Source organism: Spea bombifrons, chromosome 12 (genome assembly GCF_027358695.1).
Source record: "Spea bombifrons isolate aSpeBom1 chromosome 12, aSpeBom1.2.pri, whole genome shotgun sequence".
Taxonomy (NCBI): domain Eukaryota; kingdom Metazoa; phylum Chordata; class Amphibia; order Anura; family Pelobatidae; genus Spea; species Spea bombifrons.
Genome location: NC_071098.1, coordinates 16,274,720 through 16,301,300, shown reverse-complemented (window position 1 = coordinate 16,301,300; position 26,581 = coordinate 16,274,720). Strand labels below are relative to the sequence as shown.

The following is a 26,581-nucleotide window of genomic DNA, read 5'->3' as shown; positions in this document are numbered from 1 at the left end:
TGGGGCTCAACCATACTTTATTATAAATAAAGAAAGTAAAATTAAGTAGGCAAATTACAGACTTGTGTTTAGTTTTAGATTTTTATTAATACTGGAAAATTACATTTGGTCATCTGTAAGATAAAACATAATGAAAATAAATGCCATTTTAAATTGTGCAGCTAATATTAAACATAATTGGTTAGGTACAAAGATAGCTATAAATATATTTTATGTAAGCAGAATATTTTTCTACATTTATTAGAGTATATCTCATGAAGCACAAATTGCAATCAAATCAATTCAAATCATTCTTTGTGTTTTTATGTTATGGAAATATGTATTAATATTTTGAAATAAATGCAATTGTTTGCATTAGATTTTAACAGATAATGAAGCTAAAATATTTTTCAAATAATTTTCAAATGAAAGATTATAAAGATTTTCCAATCAATGAATATAATTCTTTATTTTCTGCAGAATAACCGTGGCAAGCTCAATGACCTCCGCTTCCTTTCCTGATGGCATACTATCATTAGGAATGCCAGGCCACGCGTGAAAATTTGGATACTGGGTTTTCTGCTCGTCTACTCCCTTTTTTTGCATCTGTAAAACAGTTTTGCTAATGCTGTGAAGACTGCTACAGTAAGTGGACACAACATCTGCTAAAAGTCCAATGCTGCTGTTTTCACGTGTTTCAATTTTTCCATGTTTCATATATTGTGCTGCAAATAAAGCTTTCTTTACAGCTTGATGCGCTTTATAAAACACCCATTCAGTATGGTGATGCCCAACATCATGTTCTGCAGCTCTGAGATCACACTCAGCTTGCTTCAACCATCTCTGAGCTTCCTGCCTATTAGGCTTGGTACTGCTTTTGTAGTATTCCCAGAAGTTGTAGTCACGTTTGGTCCTCTGTGAAAATTTTTGTCGGTGTGTCCTGTGGGCCGAAGCTTCTCTGTTCCACTTTGCCCAGCACCCTGAAAAGCCACTGGAAAAGTTGGGTTGGTAAGCCGCTGAAGCTCCGCTGCTCATTTTTTTGCCTTCTTTAATTTCTTGGATCTTCTGTTGCAGGTACTTGCAAATTTCATTTGAAAGTTCCTTTTGCTCAATGTTCTTATCTGGGTGATATTTAAGATAAAGACGTCTGATGGCTTTTTTTTGTTCATCCTCGGGCAGGTGCCGTATTTGTTGCAGGCACATGTCAATCTCTTTTTTAATCTCTTCCAAGGATGCGTCATACCATTTATCATTATTTGCTTCTTGTTGGCTTGGATTCTCAACCAATACCAGTGCTGTACTATTGTGACTATGGTTTCTTTTGAATTGATACAAATCAAATATGCTAACATCGACAAAGTAATCTTCGCCAAGCTTGATGCGGTACATTTTTAATTCACAGTCATCATATTCTTTGGGTTCCAGTTCATCTATTATTATTGCATATTGGTAACAGCCTGCTTCTGAGGAATGCATGTAACCCACATAGTCACCCACTTTGAAACTATTCAAAATGCTCATATCTAAAGCATCATACCATTCAGTAGGAACTTGTTCTCCTGGGTTTGGAAAATAACTTTCATATTGTTCAGTATTGTTATTCCATATATGATTGTCCTTAAGGACAGCAACTATTTCATCTGGATTCTCACAATGTAATATTTCCATAAAAATTGTTATTGATCTTTGTGTAAACATGTAATCCATTAGCCTGTTAAGTTCTCGAGCAAGGTAAGAGAGTACACGAATTTGCGATGTCTTGCAGGTTACAGAATCATGATCAATGTAGATTGTACATTTCTTTTCACTATTTTGGGGGATAAAAACAGGTTTACGCAAATGTGTTCCTTCCAATGGCTTTCGTTCATAAATAAGCTGAGTAGTAAGTTTACAACAGCATATTACATCTATGTTTATAAACATAGTGCTAAACTTTGTAGATTCCACATTTTCTGGCAGTTTTCCATCCAACTGACTCCGCAAAAGAGAAACAAGAGCCTTGTGAAACACTGGGGAAACAAAAAGATCCTTTAACTGTTTCTTAACTGGACAGCTTTCTCCAAACGTGCAAAAGTCTTCCGAGCTGACTTTGATAGTTTCTACTGTAATCGCTGAAAGTAATTGAGGACGCATAGCCACTGGTAAACATTTGATAAGCTGTTCCTGTTTGTCTAGGTCAGGGGTGACAAATTCCATGTGCTGAAAGCTAAAAAACATAAATGTATTGCTTACTTGGCATGTTAACTTGTGAGATGGGCAGTTGTTAAATACAAGGGTGGAAGAATCATATAGCTTTCCATCAGTAGCTAGAAGATAGAGTGTCTCGATATTTTGGAGGTCTTTTGTTTTTCCCTCTTCTAGGAGATGAAAAAGATTTTTTGTAGCAGCCAAAACAGTTTTTTTCAGGTTACCATGTAGGCTTTCCTTGTGCGTAGTATCTTCAAAGATTGTTGAAAGCACCTGTGCATAGTGAAAAACAGTAGCCTCAGCCTGTACGCCGATCCTCTCAAAGAGATTGTAAAAGCCTGCAAGGGATGGAGGCAACTTGAACAGGTAAGGTCGGAAATGGTTTTCATTTGAGAGATTTAAAACAACCTTTGATGATTCTGACAAGTCTTTGTCATCTACCAAAATGAAGGGCACATCAGCAAGCATGGTAGCATCAAAAGAGTCATTGACCTGTAGGAAAGCATAAGATTGTTGGAGGACATGCCTTCTCGTTTCTTGTAATTGAATGCTTTCACAAGAAGCTCTGCAAACATTTTTAATATTCTGAACCACTAGGTCCACTGGAGGCTTGAAGACAACGCCACATTTAGCTAAAACGTTCATCTCTTCAGGTTGAAGGTGTTTCTGAGGATTTATCAAGGCAGTTGAAGTCCAGGTTAATTTTTCATATTGTTTATTTAAATTCAACAATGACCCTTTAAGTGCAACTGTGGTGGTATTCTTTGAATATGGAGGAAGAAAGCTCTTTAACTTGTCGTCAACATCCATTAGGAAAATGAATTTGATTCTTCCCAGTCTATTTGTAAAATCAGTGCTAAGTTCCTCTGCATTCATAGATAACAAGTAATTAAACAGACTTTCCACCTTTAAAATCAGTGAGTTTAATGAGCAGTTACCTTTTGAATCCATTTCAATTTTGGTTGCCGTTGTAATGATGTCTTCTTCTGTAAGCTGGTGCTTCATGCCAAGGTCCAGTAACAAAGAATGAAACTGAAATGCATATCCATATTTTTGGAACTCCTCAATTAACTTATCAGGGATAAATCTTGACTCAAATCCCAAAATAGAGAATAATTTAGATTGATGGTCATAAAATTGTGAGATCTGACAAAGTGTGCCTTGTCTGTTTTTTATTACCTTTAGTGGTTTTAGAGCATTTGTAACGACTGGTTTTCTTTCAATGTATTCTGGACAGTGTTGTATTTTCAGAATTAGTTTTAAAACTTGCAGGTATTCCTCTTCATGGATGGATGGCAAGTGGGGGAGAATAAATTCAGTTAAAAATTTTACTTCATTGAGTAAAGGGATGTGCATGAATGTAGATAAGTCTTTATTGAGAAAATTATTCTTAAGGAAAATTGCTTTTGGATCTAGCTCAAAAAGTCTTTTGAACTCCACCAGATTCATGCTGTCAAGAATAAAGATCTTTTGATACATATTTAAACATTGCCTTTTCCCTTGGAAGTTCTCAAATAAAGGTAAAGCTTGAAGTTTGTGTAAAAAGTCCTTCTTGTTGTCTGACACTTTTAAACCTTTTAAGAAAAAACTCAGAATATTGAAAACTTCAAGGTCATTAAATTCATTCCAATCAAGATCTCTTTTTTTCGAATATAGTTGCTCCAGTACTAAATAAGCATCTTCTGTATTCATGCAGTACGGTGAGATAAAAGAAATGAGTTCCAAGGGTATCATGGAATAATTTAATTTGGGGAATCCCATTTTAAAAAGCAATGGCGCTATATCAGATTGGCCACATAAAGTACTTTTGAGATTCACAAGAGGAAGAAGTTCTGTTCTGTTGCCGTGCTTTTGATTATAAGCTGGTAGAATGGTCCAGTCATTAAATAAAGAAAGAACTTCTTTAAATGTTTTTATAGACTCTTCCGTTTTGGCTTTGCTCAGTATCGCACTTTCAAAGAACATCCATAGTGTTTTAAACCAGTCTTTGTCATCGTCAGGCAGTGTAGGCCATGCACCAGAATTTCCAGGAGAGATATGATATGTCTCATTTAGATGTTGTTTTATGAAACATTCAGCATCTTGGATACTTAACAGTTTTAGGAATCCACATTCAATTAGTTTATCGGTGTACCTTGTGCAGTGCTTTGCAAATAGGTGTTTGCATCTTGGGAACAGCAGACTGAATTGTGAATAATATTTCTTTTTATCTCTGTCAAATATTTGTAGAATGTCGTCTTCAGTTACCAAGAGGGGTGCACCTTGCAGATCAACTGTTGCTTTATGGCTAAAGCCTACTCTACAGCAATACTCAAAAAGTATTTTGCAATTTTCTTCTGTTTTGAGGAGGGTTTCGGCAACATGCATGGGTAGGCTTTTTCCTTTTGAATGTAGTGGGACTTTTCTTAGGAAATTACACAATGTTTTAGGGCTTAGTTCCAGAACCTGTACACCAGCAGCTCTGAGCTCTGAAAATATGGATGTGGAGTTGCTATTATATGCCAGCTTCATGTTGATTAAATTTAAAACAATGATCAGGTTCTTATTTTCAGTCATTCCTTTAGAGTCATTTAGAAAATGTGGCTCTTGCGTGATGACCCCATGACCAATGTTTGACCACTCCACATGTACTGTCATCTGGTCATATTCATGTTTGTAGAAGGTTTGTGCCTTTGTTATCTGCACCCTGTATACTGGAATAAGCTTTTCTTGTTTTTCCACGATAGTCCTGTAAACCTGGTGTACCATAGCTTGCCACAAAGTGGGAACACTTTTTGTAACCCTAGGAAAGTAACTCATAAAATCATTTAAAAAATGAATTTCAAATGAGGAAAGTATTTTAAAAACAAGCGTTTCTCTTCCTTTAGTCATGTATTTTCTTAGGCATCTGAGAAGGTTTACATACACGGGGGGTATGATACTTGAAAGTAGAAACTTATTCCATTTGGTCTTTGGACTTTCGCCATCCTCCTTGCAGATGTCCCTACGTGCAGAATCCACTAGAAAGTTTCCACTGATGTGCACAGGGAGTCCCGTCTCCATAGGAAGTGGCAAAGTACAGAACGCCCTACCTTTAATTGAATGATTGAGCCTTACAGCCACAGCACCGTGTGGGACAACAATTTCATCCAAGCTCTCATAAATGCTATGTAGATCAGCAACCATATTTTCTCCGTCAATACCAATTTGTTTAGCAATAAGCCAATGTGTTGGCTTCTTGGAACCACATACTATTTTTACTTCATAAGATACGCTGAGCGGAATAGCGTCAAACACGTGTTTGTAATCCTTGCCAAGATGGGATAGTTTTTGTTGAAAAGTAGAAATGTCGTCTTCAGAAGAAGGGTCTATTTCAGATGAAATAGAAAGTATTTCCTCCATGTCCCCTGTGTGTGAAATTTCAGAGAAAGTAATTTTTTTAATGTTATTCAAAAACAGTATCATGCTTTCTGCGTCATCTTCTAATTCCCGGCACAATTCTCTGATGTCCTCTAAAGAGGTTGTGTGAGTAGCAATCCTGGATTTTCCTACTGTGTTTGCCATTCTTAGAGGCAAGCGAAAAATTGTTCCCTTGTCAAGGTCAAACATGCCAGGAAGAAAAGTATTATAAACATCTTTAAATGTTTCCTTGAATTCGTGACCTAGCTTGAACATCCCCCCTGGACTGTCAGAATCAGCAGTTGGCAAAAAGGTACAATTAGGGTCAAAGATACACATGAGGAGATCTTCAGTCACGAAGGAAGGGCAGTCAGTTATATGGTAAACAGCATTGAAACCAAGTCCAAATTTTCCAGTTTTGTCCAAACGATCTCCTTTGCCACCTATACCAAGCATCTGAATCCCATCAATATCTTTAGAGGCAAATGTCTTGTTGTTGTAAATGCACAGAGCCGGTCCTTGCAGTGGATTCCAATCTAACCCAAATGTACTCACTGCTTGGTGTGTCCTGCTATCCAGCACAAAGTGAATCTCTGTAGCCTCTGAATCATCAGCATTCTGAATAAGTTCCTTCAATATGTCCTTTTTTGCTGAGTATTCACTTATAATGTTCTTGATACGTGTGGTTAGGTCCTCCTTTGCTCCAAACTTTGAAACCCAAAGAGACAGATCAGAAACTTTCATTCTTTGCAAGGTATGATGAATCTTTGTTTTTATCCCCAATTTTAAAGCCACACGACGTGAAATAAGATCGTGGCAATATTGGAAGTCTTTGTCGCAAGGAAGCCATGGGGTATCATTGAAGTAAATTTTATCAAGGTGCTGCAATACACCTTGTTGATCCGGTATAAACATTTTCTGGAAAGTTAAGCCACATGAATCGGCAGAGTCATTAATTAACATTCCACAATGAGTTATTATACTTACAGCTACCCTCATGTCATCACTAGGGAGGGGGTTTTTCTTATGTTTCGTAGCCATCTTTTTCAGGGCAGCGGTATACGTCTTGACCGAAAATTCTTCGCTCAGCTCAACACAATTCCATAGGCTACTGAACTCTTCATACTCTTTTGGCAATTTATACAGATAAGGGGAAGCATCGAAAGGCAATTTTCGTGCAACAGAATCCAATGAAGCAAAATCATGATCAACATAAACGAAGTGTTTTTTGTCTATTTTCTTTCTTATGTGAGCTGCTTCATTTGGTTGTTTTTGTATCAGTTTATTTAAATACATGTAACAAGTTTTTGCAATCTGAAAACATCGTCTTTTGTCTATCAAGTTGGATATGCGGTAAATTTGCAGCAGTTGCGAAAGCACCATTTCAGAAGTAGGGGGCTGATCAAGGCCTAAAAAGGAGAATACTGTGTCAGAGACCTTACTGAAATTCTCAATGTGCTGTGGGCTGAGAACTGATTTGATCATGCTGATAAGATCCTTGAACTTGTAATGGTAAACGTCTGTTGATTTCAACAGATCAATTTTTTGCATCTCATCACACCAACTTTCGGGAGAGGTAGCAGGAAGAAAAGTTATGTTTCTGAACTCTTTCTGAGATACATTGCTCGTAGATTGGTGAAGTAGATCATTTAATAGGTCCAACACACAGCCTATCTGTTTTACTCCTGTGTTTCTATCATGTTTCCACACATCCTTAATCCTGCAGGCTCTCTCCATTAGCTCTGCCATAGGAAGGGTATCCTTTAACATACCCATCATCTGTAAGCGTGACATTCTCTCGGGTTTCAAGAAACCAGCTCCCTGGGGAAAGCGGCCCTCCTCTTTACAATACAATAATGACGCTTTGCCTTCTGGATGCACCAGTTTTACAATAAACTGTAACCTTCCTTGTAAGGATGATGGGATACAAGGCTTTGATAACAGCAGATCATCTATCTGTTTGTTTTGCATATCGATGGCATGAAGAATGAGAGCATTTCTATCTTCTGTATCTAGGAGGTGAAGATTTTCAAAAACAATCTCTCTGTAAAATCTTTCCCAATTAAATGAATTAACGAGTAGTGTTTTAAAACAGTCACTGCTGGTGAAACCCTTTTTAACCCATTCTGGAAGTGATACTGCTAGATATGGTTTCTGTAGGACTGAGCTAAATACTTTTTTAGCAAGTTTTCCGATTCTTTTATCCTTAGTATTCTCTAACTGCAGAAAGCAAGCATGTTTTACAGTGCAATGTTGTTGGCCATTGCTGAAGAGAGAAGGAAGCTCATTTGCAAATCCAAATGCCACAGCTTGGTAAAAAGCTTTCACTGCTGCGGTGAACTGGCTCTTGACTTTTGCGATGTCAGGCCAAAATGTGTAATACTGATAGTCCTCTATAGTCCCGTTCTGCTGTAGTATTTGTAGTTGTGATAAAGCCATTATCAAAGCAACCAAGACTGCGTCACAGAGCAGTGTTTTGTTCCATTCACCCTTTTCTGTTGTATCCCACAAGCTCTTTCGATTAGACATAACAGAGAAAGATCCATTTAGGTGGAAAGGAAACCCAGAGGAAATGGGAAGGGGCAAGAAACAGAAAACCATCCCATTAAAGTCCAGCAAATCAGGGGCCCATTTATTTGTGCAATGATTTTTCTTTAGTGGAAGGGCAACTCCTGCAACAGGAAGGGAAAATTTTGTTTTGCGACTCTCACTGAACATCTGAAAAGACCCTTTGATGCCAAGGCTGGGTTGTATCAGGTAATGTTTTTCTTCAGTTGACACCTCTGTTTGCACTATAAATTTGATTATGTCTGGCCCCATAACATCATTCATAGATACCCCTAAAGTTTTTGATACATCTATTTGCTTTTTCTGGAGCGGAGAATGTTGAGGTACCTCTAGTATTTTCCCTCGTTCTCTTTGAACTTTAATGCGTTGTGTTTGTTCTTTCGGGCAGGTGTTTTCTTGAAGAAAACTTAATGTTACTCTTTGAACATTTTTCAAGAAAATCAGCAGAATGTCAGCTACATTTTCAAAGGTTTCCAAAAAACCTTCAATTTGCTCCTCATTGAAAAACTGTTGACATATTTGTGAAACTTCAGCTTCTGTTTCTGTCCGGAAAGGCAGGCGGATTAGAGTCCCCTCAAAGTTAAATGGCTGGTTAAGCTCACAGCCAAAAACATTGGAAAATGGTTGAAACTGATCAGGAAATATTTGGAGAACTTCGGGATTGTTTTGGAGGTTAAGTTTGATTCCAGGGTTGTTACCATTTGGAATGTGCTTTTTCATGTGGTTAATGTTTGGGTCAAAAATTACAACATGTGAACCACTCATAATTGAGGGAGCATCTGTGATATGGTAGACTGTATTAAAACCTAAGCCAAATTTTCCAATCTTTGACAGTTTAGCTTCCTTAGTGGCTGCCCCTACACGGGTGATGTTGAGAAAATCATTGTCTGTAAACTTGCTGTTGTTGTAACACCAAAGTGCTGGCCCGTGACAGTTGGCCATGTCCGGGTCTATCAAACTTTGCCGTGAATTAGAATTTTGTCTCATATCCACTAAAAATTCACAGATGGAAGAATTTGCATCATCTGCATTTTGGATAATCTCTTTAAAAATTTCCACATGTTCACTGTACTCTCTCAATATATTTTTAATTCGCAGAGTGATGGATTCAGAGGGTCCCCATGGCTCAAAATATTCAGGCATTAGTACTTTTGTGCTCAAAAGCTGAATGTTTAGAAACCTGGCTGTTGCTGGGGAAACCTCTTCATGAACAACGTGATAGTCCATGTAATTAGCAGAAGGGTTATTGAAATGCATCTTGTCCATGTCACAAAACAAACTAGTAGACAGTGCTTTCAATTGAAATCCAGATTTGTCAGTTTGTATTGGGATGGGGAGGTCACCTGATCCATGAACAGAATTTGTTTTCATCCAATCCAAGATGGATATTGCCAGTTTTAATTCCTTAGCTGTGCCAGGTGGAGAGTTTCTGGTCTCAATGTTATGTTTTAGGGTATAAAGTATCTCAATCACCTCACTGGCTGATAAAGTACTGCGAACACCACATTTAGTGAAAAGGTGTTTGTAAATTAGAAAATTTTCTGGAACTTTTTTCACATTGGAACTTAGATCTAAACCTTCTGGATAGAACAAGACAATTTCATTTGGCCGAGAGAAACCCTCTCCGTTCCAAATGAGCATGTTTAAAAGATTATCGTGAAACTGCTCACAATGGTCCCCAATGTATTTGTAAATGTCATGCAATTTCCTATACAAGGAGTAGTGGTCAATGTTATGGCAATTTTCACTAAGAATCTTTAGATGTTCTACTACTTTTTCAGGAGGTGGTAGGTCATCCAAGCCAAGAATCCGGCTTGCTGCTTCATTAAATTCACTTGTTAAATGCATTGAAAACTCCACTATGTTGCTGTAGGTCATATTTCTCAGCTCGCTTGGCTGACTGAACACAGTCTGTGAATTAGAAGAGTTCACTGGGACCCATGCAATATTGCAGAGTTTATTTAAATCCGTTCTGTTAAATTGTGATAAAACATTCCCAGTGTTGCAGACTTTGACAATAGCTTTTGCTTTCTTCATTTTCAATACATGATCTTGCTCTTTGTTTATGCTATTAGCAATCTGAAGAATATAACTTGGTGCGAGATTCTCAATAGAATACTTTAGTCCCAATGCCCTCAATGACATCAACACAGCATCTTCATTATAAGTTGATGGTGGAAAATTCTCTGGCTCAAGCAATTCTTGAAATAATTCTACTTTAGGATCAAAAAGAAGAGATGCCTGGGTAAGCTTCCCATTGCAAGGGATAAAATTAAGATTTTTGCACACACGGCTTAGATTATTGTTCTGAGCAAAAAGAATTTGCCCATTTCGTAAAATCCACAGCATTGCATCGTGTGCGTGGCTTTCATAGGTATTATATGAACCATGTTGAATAGCTTGAACTATCAGTAAAGCCACATCGGATGCATTCAGCAAAGAGATCTTCATTTGTTGTAGAAGCCTACGATCCGTTTCATCTCTACACCTTATTAGCACATCTGGAAACACTAGATTTTCGGGCACAGGTGGGATAGTGCATTTGTCCACTGCTCTTAGACTATAGGCTGGTACCATTCGAGAGCCAGAGAATTTAATGTTATTTGCAGAACAAAATATGGGTAGTTGGTGTAAAATGTTCTGTTCCTGGATAGTAAAGGAGAACGCTTGAGCAATGTAGTCACAAAAAATATCAATGTGTTCTTTAGGTAAATAAGAAAATACTTGTACAATCTGTGCTACATTTAAATTGGAAAATGTCTTTAAAATATTATTTGGTGTGGGCAACAAAATGTACAGCTGAAGGTTTTTGTGCCACAGCCATGGGTTTTCCTGTGCTACTATGATGCAGCCAACCTTCTTGAGTATCGTTGTAAGACAGTTATTAAGAACATAGGCGTCTTTCTCTTGAAACAGCAAAGTGGTATTCTTTTTTAACCTTGCAAGCTGAATGTCTGTAGAATTTTCTGTGACGCTGTCTAATGGAATAAGTGGTTGGTGTTCCAAGACATCTAAAATGTTGTCAGATCTTTGTAAGAAAGCCCAGAATGTAGAAAGCCATTCCACTGGTGGGTGAGTTGGATCTCTTGGATGCCAAGTAACAACATTGTCACCTCCGTGCCATGTTTTGGGAAGAGCTTCATTTAAGGCTTTGCATACAACCTCTTCATCAAGGCACACAAGATTCTTGTAAATTCCTGGGGGGGGGAAGGTTTCAGATAATTAATTCCTAATATATGTTAACCTTTTTACTATGCAGAATGTTAAACACAGTAAACTTGAAGGATAACTGAGAATTGAGTCCACGAGTATTAATTATTTATAAAATATAGAGTAATTATGTCTATAGATATTCTTTATATTCAATGGCATTATCCTTGAATTATTTTTTACATTTACAGGCAACAGATAAGGGGAGAATCTTATTTTGTCAGTGTTTGCAATAGAATAGCATTTTGCTGAGAAGCATGTGCTGAGGGTAAGTAATTAAAATGATTAATTCATAATGATATAATGATAAAAAGTTTTTTATCTCTTTAAATGGGGCGTATCTTGACCTACTTAAACCATGGCTTGTTTCCAGGTTCATGTGTTTGGAAACACTTCTTAAACCAACAGCCCTATGAAAAGTGCTATTGAAAATACTTACGTTTTGAACCAATGGTCTTTAGATGATCAAGCATGTCACACGATAGATCTTCTGGTATAAATCTGCTTGTGATTCCAGGCAACAAAGTCCTAGTCAAATATATTTATTGACAATTGTTATAGCCTCTGTTTGGTAATTCATAAGTACAATTGCTCAAAAATGTTGTATGTAACTATTTTATTTATGATAATATAAAGTCATAAAATACACAAATAAGTAATGGTTTATTTGCCTTCCATTCCTCCAGAGAATTGGAAAGGTTATATTACTCATTTTGTGTTTAAATATTACTAGAGACATGACCATGTGTATTGAAAAAACATCTGCCACGTCATAGTCTTTGTCTCTGACTTTCATAACATTATTGAAGATAATAGAAGTGATTTATCAAGGCCAGAAATTGGTGTCACGAGAAGTGTGATGTGTGTGTTTGAGTGCATCATGTGCATTAGAATAAGTGGTATGTGTGCTTGAATGTATGCTGGTGCAGCTGAGCATGGTTATGTGTGTTTGAGTTCACACTCATGGTTAAGAGAGGTTAGTGGGTTTATGTCAGTGTAGCAAAGAGTGACCACTATGCATAAGTAAGGCATATCACAGACAACCTTAATCCCTGTTGAAAACCCAACAAAGGATTTCTCCCTTCTAAAGAATACTGATGACATACATGAAAAACACGACAGGTACCATGCATAAAACTGCTATTTAATTGGCATAATGATTGAATTGTTGCATGAATTGAATTGCCAGCCTTTATACATGCAATACTACCAGACCAGAAGTGTCATTTAACTTTGTCAGGCTTTTTGGAGTAAAAACCATGATATGATATACATAAGCACTTAAAGGGTAGCTGTGTTGGATATAAAATATTCTTTGTTTTTCTTGCAAGGTGTGTATTCCTGTTTATTATATTTATTCTAATATTATTACATTATTTATTTAGCCTCTAAGGGGTCTCAATCGGTAGCTTCCACCACTCTGCCACTACCCCATTGGATAAACTAGAATACTCCATGTAAAAATGGAAATAGGTAGCTATGGTTACATAATTAACTCTGAGAAAGAAATCCCCAAACACCCCAAAAAAACAATGCTTAAAGTATCCCCCAAAAAAATACAATTTATAGCTGGAACAACCAGCGAACGCTGTCCAGCTCATCAAAGTGCGCAAGTGCAAGTCTGAGTTTAGTTTGCTCAAACTCCTCCTCCTGAGATCCAGGATTTAACTTGGGTGCTCTCTTAGGCTTAACCTAGTGCAGTACACCCAGCAATCCTCTCCGAGACCACCTCCCTCACTACAAAGTGAAATATGACATCATATCCCAGCACTCAATGTCTTAAAGCCACACAGAGGCTTTTAATGCTGTGTGACTCGACGGACTATACCATAATGTAAAGAGTCCACTTGGGGAGATCGGAGATTCCCATTGTAACCAGCCCATTGAGTAGTAAGGCAACCTGACCCCCTGGTTCTGACACCACCATAGGCCAGAATAAATGACTGTTGACATCTGGCTCAGTTGTGGCTTGACCCACCTCTATTATTTTCAATAAATGTTTATGCTAATGGAAAGGCTTGAGCGCTGGTCTAGGAGCATATTACTTTGTTCCAATGTGCCTTTCCTAAATGTTATCTTTAAAATTGACTTTTCACCTTCCAAAAATATAGGACATTTTTGAGATTACACTATGTATTCTGGAGAGGACTGGCATCTTCTGGCCTGGCATGTAAAACAGAGCCCTTTGAACCCTTAGTCCCACTACAGTAAAAAGCATGCGCACATTTACATACTCACTCTAACACACACTTACAACCAAACATCCTTACTCAATGAGACCTCATTGTGTGACCACATCGCATTAGCCCCACCACAAATGGGGTCCAACTTGGTCCAGCCGTCTCTGTATATACCTCAATACAAGATGATATTTATTTGTTATATAATATCTCTGCCATTTAAACAGTATGTGTATGCAATGCAAGAAATACCTTTAAGTCTAAGTCATGTATCACTTGAAGTTTGATGATTCCATGCTACTGCATATCATTTATAGATTAAAAATGGTCGTCTTAATGTCGCTTATTGCTTTCCATTCCATGGATTGTGTTACTTGTAATGATGATTGATGTCGTAATGCACGTTGTTACTGATATATCTGATAACACTTTCCCGATTAATAAAGACATTTTTTTTAAAAATGGTCGTATTGAAAGATGAAGAATTTTATGACTTACCTTGGAAAATACTGGCTATCAATGTATGCCACTCCATCATTATCTGTGTTCTGAAACTCTATGAAGGTCCCGTCAGACAGAGGCAGAAGTTTTAGATTTAATAAGTCACTGTATTGCCCATCACTGATTACATATTCTAGGAGCAACATTTTTTTTTCATTTGGAAAGTCACTCCAATCAGTGGTATGCAAGAGCTTTCTAATAAATGTAGGGGACACGATGTTCAGCTTTGCATTAGCATTTTCACACAACATAAGGGTTCTGTGGACATGTCCTGGAACCTTCACAAGGGGTTTTTTTAGTAACAAAAGAAGATCCTCTAAACATTTTTGCATGTTTTCATCCTTAGCAAACAAAAATATGGCTTCAGTTGCAGCTACCCAGCATGCTTTATCAGCAGTCTGCAGTATTTTCTCATTCATCAGTGATATGGAGAGTTCTCTTGTAACACTATGCCATTTCCCTTTGTGCTGCGTCTTACATGGGTCTGGCCAAATGCCATAAGCCACCTCAGCTGTCACTTTGCATAACATGACTAGGGTCATTACATTTTTGACTGTACATTTATAGACAACCGGTAGCAACTTTTCTATAAGAATATTGTTCCATATAGCAGCTTCGTCATGCTGCTGATCAACTTCTATCCACTTAATGCTTCTTCTGTCATCAGATAGGTCAAAGCAACCATTAATGATTACTGGGAGTCCAGTTTGGTTTTCCTCTTTATCAGGAAGTGGCAGAACACAACACAGACGACCCCCAAATGAAGCAATGCCTTCTTCTGTCAAAGGAAATGCCAGATCAAGAGACGGCTTGTTATATAACTTCTTACTCAGCTCCACAAGTTCAGGAAAGAGATTCCCATGAACTGTGTTGGTTGTCACGAGCCACTTGAATTTTTCTTCTTTTTCAGAGCTTTTCAGAGACGTGACTTTCACATGTGTTCCTGTGGTCAAGTCAGCAGTAACAGCTTCCTCCAAGCTTTCCGTGGATACAGTAACTGTAATTAGATGTGTTACCACTCCATCACTCCCAATTCTCTTTAGAGATACAGTAGTAACATGACGAAGGAAAAGAAGACTGATGCTAGAATCGCTAATAAAAGAATCAAAAAGCTCTTGAACTCTCTCGGAAGTATAGATATTGTCAGAAATTTCAGAGGGTGCAAGTCTAAATGGGAACCGAAAAACTGTCCCCTTAAAAAAGCCATTGTTTAGAATGTCATTCCAAGAACCTCGCCCAATGGCTTCCAAGACAGCCCGAAAGGGATTGAACTGGTCTTCCAACTGCTCTTCAAACTGCTGGCTTCTTTCTAGGTTCCACAAGAAGCCCCCTCTGCGGAATATAATTTCCTGTGGGTCCAGAATACCAATATTTTTACCACTGAATATGGCGGGGTGGTCTGTGAATTAGCAAGAAATAAAAAGAAGAAAGTTAAAGTTAGAAGCCTGTGTTTTCCAAATACCTCCTCTTAAAATGTGATAAAAAATATAGTGCCTTAATAATTTGATCATCTAAAAAGGTAGAAGCTATGAAGAAAAGCTGTTTATCACACTTTTTATGTTTTAATACAACTGAATGTAAGTAATAGCTTAAAAGATTGTTATAATGCCAGGTAAATGTGTATGATATTTGTTTTAAATTGTGTAAATGTTTTTTTCTTAAAATAGACTGAAACTATATGTTTGAAAAATCTGCATTACTTTGTGCTCAGTTTGCATTTATTTTACAAAATGGAAAGTCTGTTAATAATAGAAGACAGTTTAATATGATCCAGTTATCTGTAAAAGGAACAGTTAGGGAATACATTTCTCCCCGGAAGCAGCTAGTGGGAAGTGAACGAGTATATGTTTAATATGACACATACCTGTAATGTGATACACAGAGTTGAAGCCTAGCCCAAATCTCCCAACGGTATTTGGATCCTTGCGTTTGATGCTGTTTCCTGGCTTCTGGATTCCATCCCAATCACTTTCAGTAAACACTTCATTGTTATAAGCCAAAAGAGCAGGACCTAGTTTAAGAAAGAAAGTTACACACACGTTTAAAAAAAATGTTACGTTATGGACAGTAATATCTCTACATTAGAGTCTCCTAAAATTCATTTTTGGGTCTTTAGTTGTAGATTGGCCCAATAAAAGGGATCACCTTCAGCTAAAGACATGGGCACCAATAAAGGTATACCGCATTTGCGCGATTATAGGCCACACTTTTCCCTCCCACTTTACATCTTTAAAGTGGGGATGCGGCCTATAATCAGGGTTTAGCGCAGGGGTGCGCAATTCATATCGCCCGACGCCCAGGACATGCAGTCCCAGGCGGTGTTTTTTTCTTTTTCATTTATCCCTGCTGCGGGTAAGAAGCAGGGTTAGGATCCAGATTCCCCGCAGCGCTGCAGGGGACATGTATCCTTCCCTCTGTGGGGGCAGCTGGTGGACGTCTGTGCGATGCGCTCAGACCACCTCTGCTGCTGCTGGCACTTCCACCGTTGCTTCTATGACGGAGCGCCTGCATAGGAGCCCCGGCGGAAGTGGCGAGCAGCAGCAGAGGTTGTCTAGACGCATTGCGCAGACGTCTACCAGCTGCTAGACATCAGGGAGTCTGGGGATATATTGGTAAGTGTGGGGGGGCAGAGTTGCATATCTAGGGAGCAGAGTGGTATATATGAGAGCATAAAGCATATCAGGGGCGCATAAAGTATATCAGGGGCGCATAAAGTATATCAGGGGAGCTGAGTGGAATATCTGGGGGCTGAGTGGCATATCTAGAGGGGCATAAATCATATCTAGGGGGGATAAAGCATATCTGGGGAGCAGAGGGGCATGTTACATCTATAACTAAGGTGCATTATGAATAAAGGGGAGGACCTTAAAATGGCTGTTGGTTTTCTGTTTGTATATCCTACATATCCTAACTGTTCATTAAGTAAAATACTTTTTTACCAGTCCACTAATGAGTATTTTTTCTTTAAACTGGTATTGAGAGGAAACGTTAAATCCTTTCTTACCCAGATGTCATCGAAATCTTTATCACTTAAATACCTTGGTTAACAGGCATAATTTGGAGCATATGGCATCCCACTAAGTGGTTTGGGGCTGATGATGCTTCCTAACTACCTGAGGTGGCAGTACATTTTAATGGGGGATCAGTGGAGCAACTGGCTCTGCCTCAGGGACACCTGGGAAGATTTTCAGTGAGAAATGTTAGGTTATTCTTCTACTGACTACTAGTGATGGGAAGTTCGGATCATTAAAGTGAATCGGATCATTTCGATTCGTTCACTGAAATGATCCGATTCATGATCCGGATCTTCGGATCACTCAGTGTGCCTGCACGGAGTTACTGTTTTCCAGTAACTCCGTGCAGGCATACTAACGATTGGCCCCGCCCCTTTCATTATTACTCCTCCCCCCTGCCTCCAGTGATGTCAATGAAGGCAGAGAGTCGTTCAAAGATTCGGATCTTACAGGGATCCGAATCTTACAGTGATCCGGATCACTGTAAGATCCGGATCATTGTAAGATCCAGATCATTGTAAGATCCGGATCATTGTAAGATCCGGATCTTTGAACGACTTTCTGCTTTCATTGGCATTCTAATCATTCAGAGAATATCACCATACTGTTATAAATAATACATTAATAATCACTGCCCCCAGGATTTACATTCCCCTTTACCTGCAACTGCACCTTAAGCTAACTTTTTTAAATTAATTAAATTAACCCTCACCATTAAATTAACCCTAATCACCCCATCAACCATGACTGCCCCTTAAATTAACCCTTAACACCCCATCAACCATGACTGCCCCTAAAATTAACCCTTAACACCCCATTAAGCATAACTGCCCCAAATTAACCCTAAACACCCCATTAAGCATAACTGCCCCTAAATTAACCCTAAACACCCCGTTAAGCATAACTGCCCCCAAATTAACCCTAAACACCTCATTAAGCATAACTGCCCCAAAATTAACACTAAAGACCCCATTAAGCATAACTACCCCCATATTAACCCTAAACACCTCATTAAGCACAACTGCCCCTAAATTAACACTAAAGACCCCATTAAGCATAACTGCCCCAAATTAACCCTAAACACCTCATTAAGCATAACTGCCCCTAAATTAACACTAAAGACCCCATTAAGCATAACTGCCCCTAAATTATCCCTAAACACCCCATTAAGCATAACTGCCCCTAAATTAACACTAAAGACCCCATCAACCATACCAATTTATTAGGTAATTTATCTGGTATGCAATTAATTTAGGGGCAGTTATGGTTAATGGAGTATTTAGGGTTAATTTTAGGGGCCGTTATGGTTAATGGGGTCTTTAGGGTTAATTTCAGGGGCCGTTATGGTTAATGGGATCTTTACGGTTAATTTCAGGGGCAGTTATGGTTGATGGGGTATAAGGGTTAATTTTATGCTGATGACTGAGGGTTAATTTAATTAATTTAATAAAGTTAACTGTAGGTGCAGTTATAGGTAAATGGGGGCAAACTCAGGGGAATCTAAATCCTGGGGGCAGTGTGAACATTATTAATGTATTTATTTATAAAAGTATGGTATCAGTAATATTCTCTGAATGATTCGAATCTCTGTAAGATTCGGATCCTTGTAAGATCCGGATCCCTGTAAGATTCGAATCATTCGACTCTTCGGTTCATTCGACTCTTCGGTTCATTCGACTCTTCGGTTCATTCGACTCTTCGGTTCATTCGACTCTTCGGATCATTCGACTCTTTGAACGACTCTCTGACTCTATGAGTCATCGTTCCTCTGTGAATTAATGAGCTGTAACCTGACCCCAGAGTCTGTGTCTGAGTGCTCTGCAGATCACTCACAGCTCTAGGATCAGGTTACAGCTGCATGATTCACAGACTGAACCGCTACAAATGAATCGTTCAGTCTAGTGAACCGATTCATCCGGATCACTAAAAAGAACCGGATCAAATGAACGATTCGTTCATGATCCGGACATCACTACTGACTACCCCTGACAACTCACCTGTCAATAGCCCTGCATAATGTTTAGCACAGATCCCTTTCCTTTATAGTTATTAACCTTGACTAATTGCTCGTTAATGAAAAGTAGTTCACAGTATGCTCAACTGTATTTAACTGAAGTACAGGAGGTACTGAATCTGGAGATTTTTGGAGCAAATGTTTTACTTTTGGAATTTCTATTGGCTTTTAGAAACACTTTTTACATTCAAAGTTTCAAACGTCACATTTTGAATAATGTTAATTGTAACCTCCATACATTACCTTGGATGCTGCAAAGTTCTTTTGAATAAAGCTTTTCAGTGCCATAGTGTCTTTCATCATAAACAAAAATGACTTCACTGGCTTTGGCATCATCTGCATTCTGAAGCAATTCCTATAAATTAATCATAGTATCGTGATTTTTTTAAATTAATTGTATAAAATACTAAAAATAAATAACATAAGATGCTATTAACGATAGATTAGAAATGTAACGTGAAACTGAAACTGTCGTATTCGCTTTAATGCCTTTGATAGATGAGTGTCTCCTTTAAATAATTTGAACACTGTCCTCTTTGCAAATGCTTGGAGGGATTTATCCATCGTTCTAACTAGCCCTATTGCATTGGTCTCAGGTCCTTCGGCCAAACACGTGTTATATTCTGATCAGGTCTAGCTCTGGCTTACACAAGAGATCCAGGGGGTCTAACAAGATGCCAGAAGGTATCCCCATTCATTTCAATAGGAACACTTTCCTGCCACTGCTCCTTCAAGCAGCCAAGATTGACACGAAATAACGCAACAAGCTATATTGCTGCAGATTCTCCCAAAGTGGAGTATTATCCCGTTCAGCCTTTTTTATTGTTATCCATTGAGTCCAGTGGTCAGGGCATGTTTTTCTGTTATTGTAGGAAAATCGGAACTTTTTTCAAGACAACTTAAGGTATTATTAGAGATCTACTTAATGACACACCATCCATCCCATAACACGATATAATGTAAAAATGTATTTTTTTTAAGTCCCCACCCCGTTAATTAATGTAGCCTATAGATGTGGTTGTACATACACGTTGAGTCGGCTGGCAGCCTCTTGGTTGGCACTCTGGACTTTGTTTTGCCAACTACATAGAACATAGATGATGGACACTACTTTGATAGGTGATTTGATATGTGTTTTTCCCTGGATAATGCTGCATGTGGCACTGAAGTGTCTCTAACATTATGACATAATACTTTTAGAAAAAGCATTTCACCTCTTTAGGACCAGGATTATTTTACTATGTTTGCACTGAAGGACCAGAGCAGTTTTCGTGTTTTTGCTGTGTCTTTCTTCAACTGCGATTTCACCACACACCACACACATTTTATGTTGTTTTATATAAATTGTATAAAATGTATATATTTTGGAAATATTTCAAGGTGCACATCATGTTTTTCAAAATATGGCATGGTGGGACTGCAATAGTGGTCACAGATATCAAAACCACCCCATAAAATCATGTTAAAAGTTAACATCCCAGGTATACTTTTGCCAAAAGTATTTTTTTGTGCTTGTGGTAGAGGGCTGCATTGGGATGTGGGTCCCGCCAAAAACCTTGCGGGCACGGTCGGTTTTTCGGATATTGCGGGTGGTCAGACAATGTACCTGCGGGTCCCAGTAATCCCCTGCACTCCTGGAAGGCTGCCTTCGCGTTGCTCCCTCACAGCGTCTCTTCTCTTGTTTCGCCCAGGAACCCAGCGGAGTCATGTGAAGTGACGTAAATTCACGTGACTCCGCTGGGTTCCTGGGTGGAACAAGAAAAGAGACGCTGTGAAGGAGCAGCGCGAAGGCAGCCTTGCGAGAGTGTGCGGGAAATCTGCAGGAAAGGGGGTGGGCGGGATTGGACACATATGTTGCGGGAGCGGGCGGGATTGGACAAATATGTTGCGGGAGCGGGCAGGATTGGACACATATGTTGCGGGAGCGGGCGGGATTGGACAAATATGTTGCGGGAGCAGGCGGGATTGGGCACATATCTGGCGGGAGTGGGCAGGATTGGACATATATGTGGCAGGAGCGGGCAGGATTAGACACATGTTGCGGGAGCGGGCGGGATTGGACACATATGTGGCGGGAGCGGGCAGGATTGGACACATATGTGGCAGGAGCGGGCAGGATTAGACACATGTTGCGGGAGCGGGCGGGATTGGACATATATGTGACAGGAGCGGGCAGGATTGGACACATATGTGGCGGGAGCGGGCAGGATTGGAACACACACATTGCCGGAGCGGGCGGTAATGGTCACAAATTCAGCGGGAGCAGGCGGGAGCAGGATTAAAAAAACAGTCCCGCGCAGGGCTCTAACTTGTGGTTTATTTTGCATATATTGCTATATTGATTTAAATTTTGTATTGGATTTTGTATAGAATATGTGAAACTGCAGAAAAAACACCAATTTGTGTTCACCAACATCCCCCAAGTACAGTGATGCCTCACATGCATAGGTCAGACATGTTTTAGGGGCCGCTATTGGGCCAAAACTGAAACATGTGCATTTCAGTTCAGTTCAAATTTGAAATTTTCAGTCCTATTTTGGATGGAAACCCTCTATCACCGGGGCCCCTGGAGAGGCCTAAAAGCCAGCCTCCTCCCTATTGACTATGGGCCCTGGCCTTGTAAAGACTTCTGTGTGTACACAGTCTATAGATAGTTACCGGCACTCTAGGTCTTTTTCCAATAAATACAGATTCCTCTTTTGCAGGTCAACATTTCAGTCTTTATTTGACTTTCATCAGGACTTCTGTGGGTAGGTACATGGGGTCAGTTTTTACTGATTTTTCCCCTTGTACAGGTTTTTCCATATTTCCTAAATATTAGAGGCTCGGAGGACTGTGGAGCTGATATTGATTTTGGATTGGTCCTGTTCTTTGCCAACACAGATGATGTTTTGAAATTATTTATTGTATGTCATAACTTTATCCTGTGTCACCCCCTGTTTTCAGCTACCCCCAGAAGTATATTATCACGTGCTGAGGGGGTTATGTCTGGATGAAACCAGCTATTGTTTCAATGAATCTGTTTAACGACTGACCCCCCATGGTGCACTAATATGTTGTTTTTCCCCATCCCTCCCCAATTGTATTCCACTATGTTGAAAATTCATTTATGTCTGTATAAAAACCCTGTGTGTCACTCTGAATAAACAGTTCTTGTATGTCACCCTGCATTAAGCTTCGGCTATTGATTTGGGTAACTGGAGAGTCGGTGCTTTAGCGTGTGCCGTGTACAGTTTTAGGAAGCAGCTATTGACGGAGGTACCCAGTCGGGGTACAGGGCTTCCCGTCACAACCCCCATCAAATATATTTTCACAAACAGTAGACAACTGGAGGTATTCAACTAGGGTAATTCTGATACTTTTATGGCAGCCATTTCTTCACTGATGTCTGGCATGCTTTGGGGAAACTTTTTAAATCCTATATTAATAAATGAACCAAATATATAATTTCAACATTTCATCAGCAAATAGACAGTCTCAACTTGAGGCACTAGTGGCAGCTATCCCAAAGTGCTATGAGGCAAGATGCATGATTGAGCCAGTACCCTATTCCCCATTCCACTTTCAGAAGTGACACTCTGACCTTGCCCCAGGCACCAAGAGCTCTAGTAATGGCTCACCAACCAAACTGATGTTCTCACTGCAACTATCCCAACCACCCGTGACGACCACCGTTAAATCAACATGCTCAATGTCCAAATGCAAGGCAGGTGTAGAATTGTGGTATTACGTCGGTGGAGCAGTACAGGTTATGGAAGTCCCTAAGAGAGGAAACTTCTGGGATGAAAAATTAAACATGGTCATCTTCTCACCATTACTAAACATTTTACCAGTATTAACAATTAATACACCCAGAAATTACTTGATCATAAACAAATGTTTGGATTATCTAGTACAGTTAAGCAGGTGCTAGAGTCGGACAATAACATTCAGACTTACTTTCAGGATCTGCCCCCCATCTGGGTATTTTCGCAAAATGTTTTGCAACTGCACCAAGAATGGTGGCGCCCTTTGGAAAAAATCTGCACAGAGAATGTTTTTTTAATAGACGTATCTAAGAGAACTTTTGTAAAGTTACTGTAATAAATGGAAAGTGAAGGGGTTGTATGCAGCAGCTCACTTTAAGGCACTTAAAACCAAGGGCATAATAGTATTTCCATATTACATAGTTACATAGTTATATAGGCTGAAAAAGTTCAGTTCAGCCTTTCCCATATCTGTTAATAGCTGTTAATCCAATTTTGCAACAAACTAGGGGGAACAAAAATCCTTGTTGACCCCAGAATAGCAGTCAAATCTCTTCTTGGATTAAGAAGCTGATTTAAAAATTACCGGTATATCCCTGAATATTATGTTTTTGCAAGTATTCATCCAATTGCTGTTTAAATGTCTGATACAGACTCTGATAAAACTACCTCTGCAGGCAGAGAATTCCATATCCTTATTGTCCTTACTGTAAAAAACCCTTTCCTCTGCTTTAAACTAAATCTCCTTTCTTCCAGTCTAAATGCGTGACCACGTGTTCTATGCATAGTCCTGTTTATGAATAGGTTTGTATTAACCCCGAATATATTTATATAATGCTATCATATCCTCTCTGAGGCGACGTTTTTCTAAACTATACAGATTTAAATTAGTTAACCTTTCTTCATAACTATAGTGTTCTATTTATTAATGTTGTAGCCCGCCTCTGTAACTTTTCCTGTGCTATAATATCCTTCTTTAGAATAGGTGCCCAAATTGCAAAATTGCACAAAATTGTAATACAGTATTACATACTTTTATTTATATTACTAGTGGGATGGGTACACATCCTCTGTATAGGTATATAAAAACAAAGTAATGTAACTTACCCATTATTTATTGTATTATTCCCTGAGTGTTCTTTGAGTCTGAAAACAGAAACACAGATTATTGATGCAATACCAATGACACATAACATGGGTACGCATTACTAGAGCTACCTATAGCTTGTGAGTTTTGTTTGTTGAATGCTATAATTGTTTTGACGGTATGTCGTTTGTGAAAGTTCAAATTAACCTCTTCTTTACTGAGGGTGTTTTGTGACCAAAAAACCTGAGACTTTTTCAAAGTGGCATTGCTAGATCTCCAAAAGATCCGGAGCTAGAGGCCACAGCAGATTCGATAGCAGCGGAGTCCGCTTTGGGAGTGGTGGCCATGCAAACTGCACATATATGACACACACATTTGCCAAACATTTTCTAAATTAAAAAAAATCTGCTTTCTTTATTTCCAGCAACCTCTGTGAAATATGCTCATTAACCCCTTCACGCCAAAGCCCATACATGTATGGGGTCTCGATGCACTGCATTGGTGACAAAGCTGTTTAATACCTGCATCGCCGCAATCGGCGGCTTTGCAGGATCCACAGAAGCCTCACAAGTGAGGCTGGCCATAAATCATGGGGGGAAAGTCCTCCTCCGAAAAAAATGGTGGCCGGCTAAAACAGTGCTTAGGAAGCGATCGGCAATCGGTTCCTGAGGATAATCGGTGTTGCTGGCATGCCTCAGTGACTGGAAAAATGGTCAGACCTGTGGCCACTGGCATTTAATGTGGATCTAGGGCAGGGCGGTATCTGCCACAGGGCAGACAAGGCAACTGCCTTGGGTGGCACATTTCAGGGGGCGGCAAAAAACACCCCCCAAACGCCCATCGGACGCCTCCACAGCAGTTACTACTTCCCAGTCCCTCCCTGCAGTCACACTGATGATTGGCCCGCCTCTTTCTGCTTCCCAGTCCCTCCCTGCAGTCACACTGATGATTGGCCCCGCCCCTTTACTTTTAGCATCCACACTGCTCAGCAACTTATCTAACAGTAAGTATAAACTTAATATTTGGGCTGCTGAAAGTTAGGGGAGGTGGTGGTTAATTTAGGGGCAGTTATGGTTGATGGGGTCTTTAGGGTTAATTTAGGGGCAGTTATGGTTAATGGGCTATTTAGGGTTAATTCAGGGGCAGTTATTGTTAATGGGGTCTTTAGGGTTAATTTATGGTTAGGGGTGGGGTAATTTTAGATTAGGAGGGTGCCCGGCAACAAGGTAAGTGAGGATAATGAGAAGTAGGGAGAGGGAGTAGATAGTAAGAAGGGGCAGGGGGGATAGTGAGAAGGGGCAGGGGAGGGGATAGTGAGAAGGGGCGGGGGATAGTGAGAAGGGGCGGGGGGATAGTGAGAAGGGGCAGAGGAGGAGGATAGTGAGAAGGGGCAGAGGGGGGATAGTGAGAAGGGGGGGATAGTGAGAAGGGGCAGAGGAGGGGTAGTGAGAAGGGGCAGAGGAGGGGGTAGTGAGAAGGGGCACCAGAGGAGTAGTCCGCACAGGGCGCCAGAACACTTAAGGCCGGCTCTGTTCAAAAATATATGGTTTGATGGGGTAATTTGCATTGTCCAGCTTCAAAGATACCCAAATTGCACATGAGGCAGAATGACCAGATTTCAGGAAAAATGGTTTTGAAATAGCAAAACGCTACTTGTAATTATTACCCAATAACGTGCAGAAAAAAGCAAAAAAAACGTAAGAACATTGGGTATTTCTAAACTCAGGACAAATAGTAGAATCTATTTAGCAGGTTTTTTTCATTAGTATTTGCAGACGAGTACAAGTTTGTCAAATAAAAGTGAGAAAGTCCTTTTTTTAACAAAAAATCACCATATTTTATCATTTTTATAGTAAATTAGATTATATGATAAAAAGAATGGTATCTAAAGAAAGCCCTGTTTGTCCTGAAAAAAAACCAATATATAATATGTGTGGGAGCACAAAATGAGAAAGAAGAAAATTACAGCTAAACAGCAACACTGAAAAATAGCCATTGTCCCAAAGTGTACTATGAGTAAGCAACTCGTTATTAAGGGGTTAAGAAACAATCCCTGCTACATGGGAGATCATATCCCCCTTCCTGCCCACTGATCGCATGACATCACTGACAAAAAACAATGTAAGAGAGATCCCCAAACGGATCGTGAGCTTTACTGCGCTGGGAACAGTGCAAACAAATGTGAAAATAAATAAAATAACAGTTTTTCTGTCCAGACCCCAAAACCCCAAAACCTAATCCTTCTCTGTGTGAACACTAGGGTCCCCTGTTTCCCTTTAACTGGGGGTGTATGTGGCAACCGTATATTTCAGGGTGCAATTGAAATTTGTGCAAATATTATCAATTTCCTGTCTTGAAGTTATTTCCCCCACCACCTTCACAAAGGCTGCCGGAACCAGTCGACAATCAAATACTTAAGGTTAAGGTAAAGACCAGTAACTACGGAGGAAATATCATGCAGATGCCCAGAAAGTTATTATATAACCATCATTACATGGGTTTACTTAGTGTACTGAATTTCAAAATATAGACTTTTAATAAAAAGTGACTGATCTGCTTTATTGTCTTCATACAATTCTGTTTATTTTATTTCTGTTGTTGACTAATATGCAATAGCCTGCGCTCACTTTTCCCAGAATAAAGATACATTTTCTTACCATATTCTCGGGCAAGTGTTTAAATTCATAGCTCCTCTATCCTTAGCCGGCTTCCTCTGC

The 26,581-nt window shown here is 39.4% G+C and overlaps 1 protein-coding gene across 1 annotated transcript; it reads right to left on the bottom strand.

Moving 5' to 3' along the window:
- On the bottom strand, positions 1-26,581 carry LOC128470597 (sacsin-like). The gene is made up of 8 exons (XM_053452481.1): positions 26,522-26,581; positions 23,885-23,923; positions 22,971-23,053; positions 19,275-19,386; positions 15,868-16,014; positions 14,001-15,402; positions 11,762-11,850; positions 1-11,309 (listed from the first exon to the last, which is right to left on the bottom strand). The coding sequence occupies exons 2-8, from the start codon at positions 23,886-23,888 to the stop codon at positions 430-432; spliced, it is 12,717 nt and encodes a 4,238-aa protein (XP_053308456.1). The 5' UTR covers positions 23,889-23,923; positions 26,522-26,581; the 3' UTR covers positions 1-429.

Coding starts and splice junctions, on each gene's coding strand:
- LOC128470597 (XM_053452481.1), bottom strand. Junction 19,387..22,970: donor ATGGGGGGCAGATCCTGAAA/GTAAGTCTGAAT, acceptor ATTAATTTATAG/GAATTGCTTCAGAATGCAGA. Junction 11,310..11,761: donor AAAGACCATTGGTTCAAAAC/GTAAGTATTTTC, acceptor TCCCCCCCCCAG/GAATTTACAAGAATCTTGTG.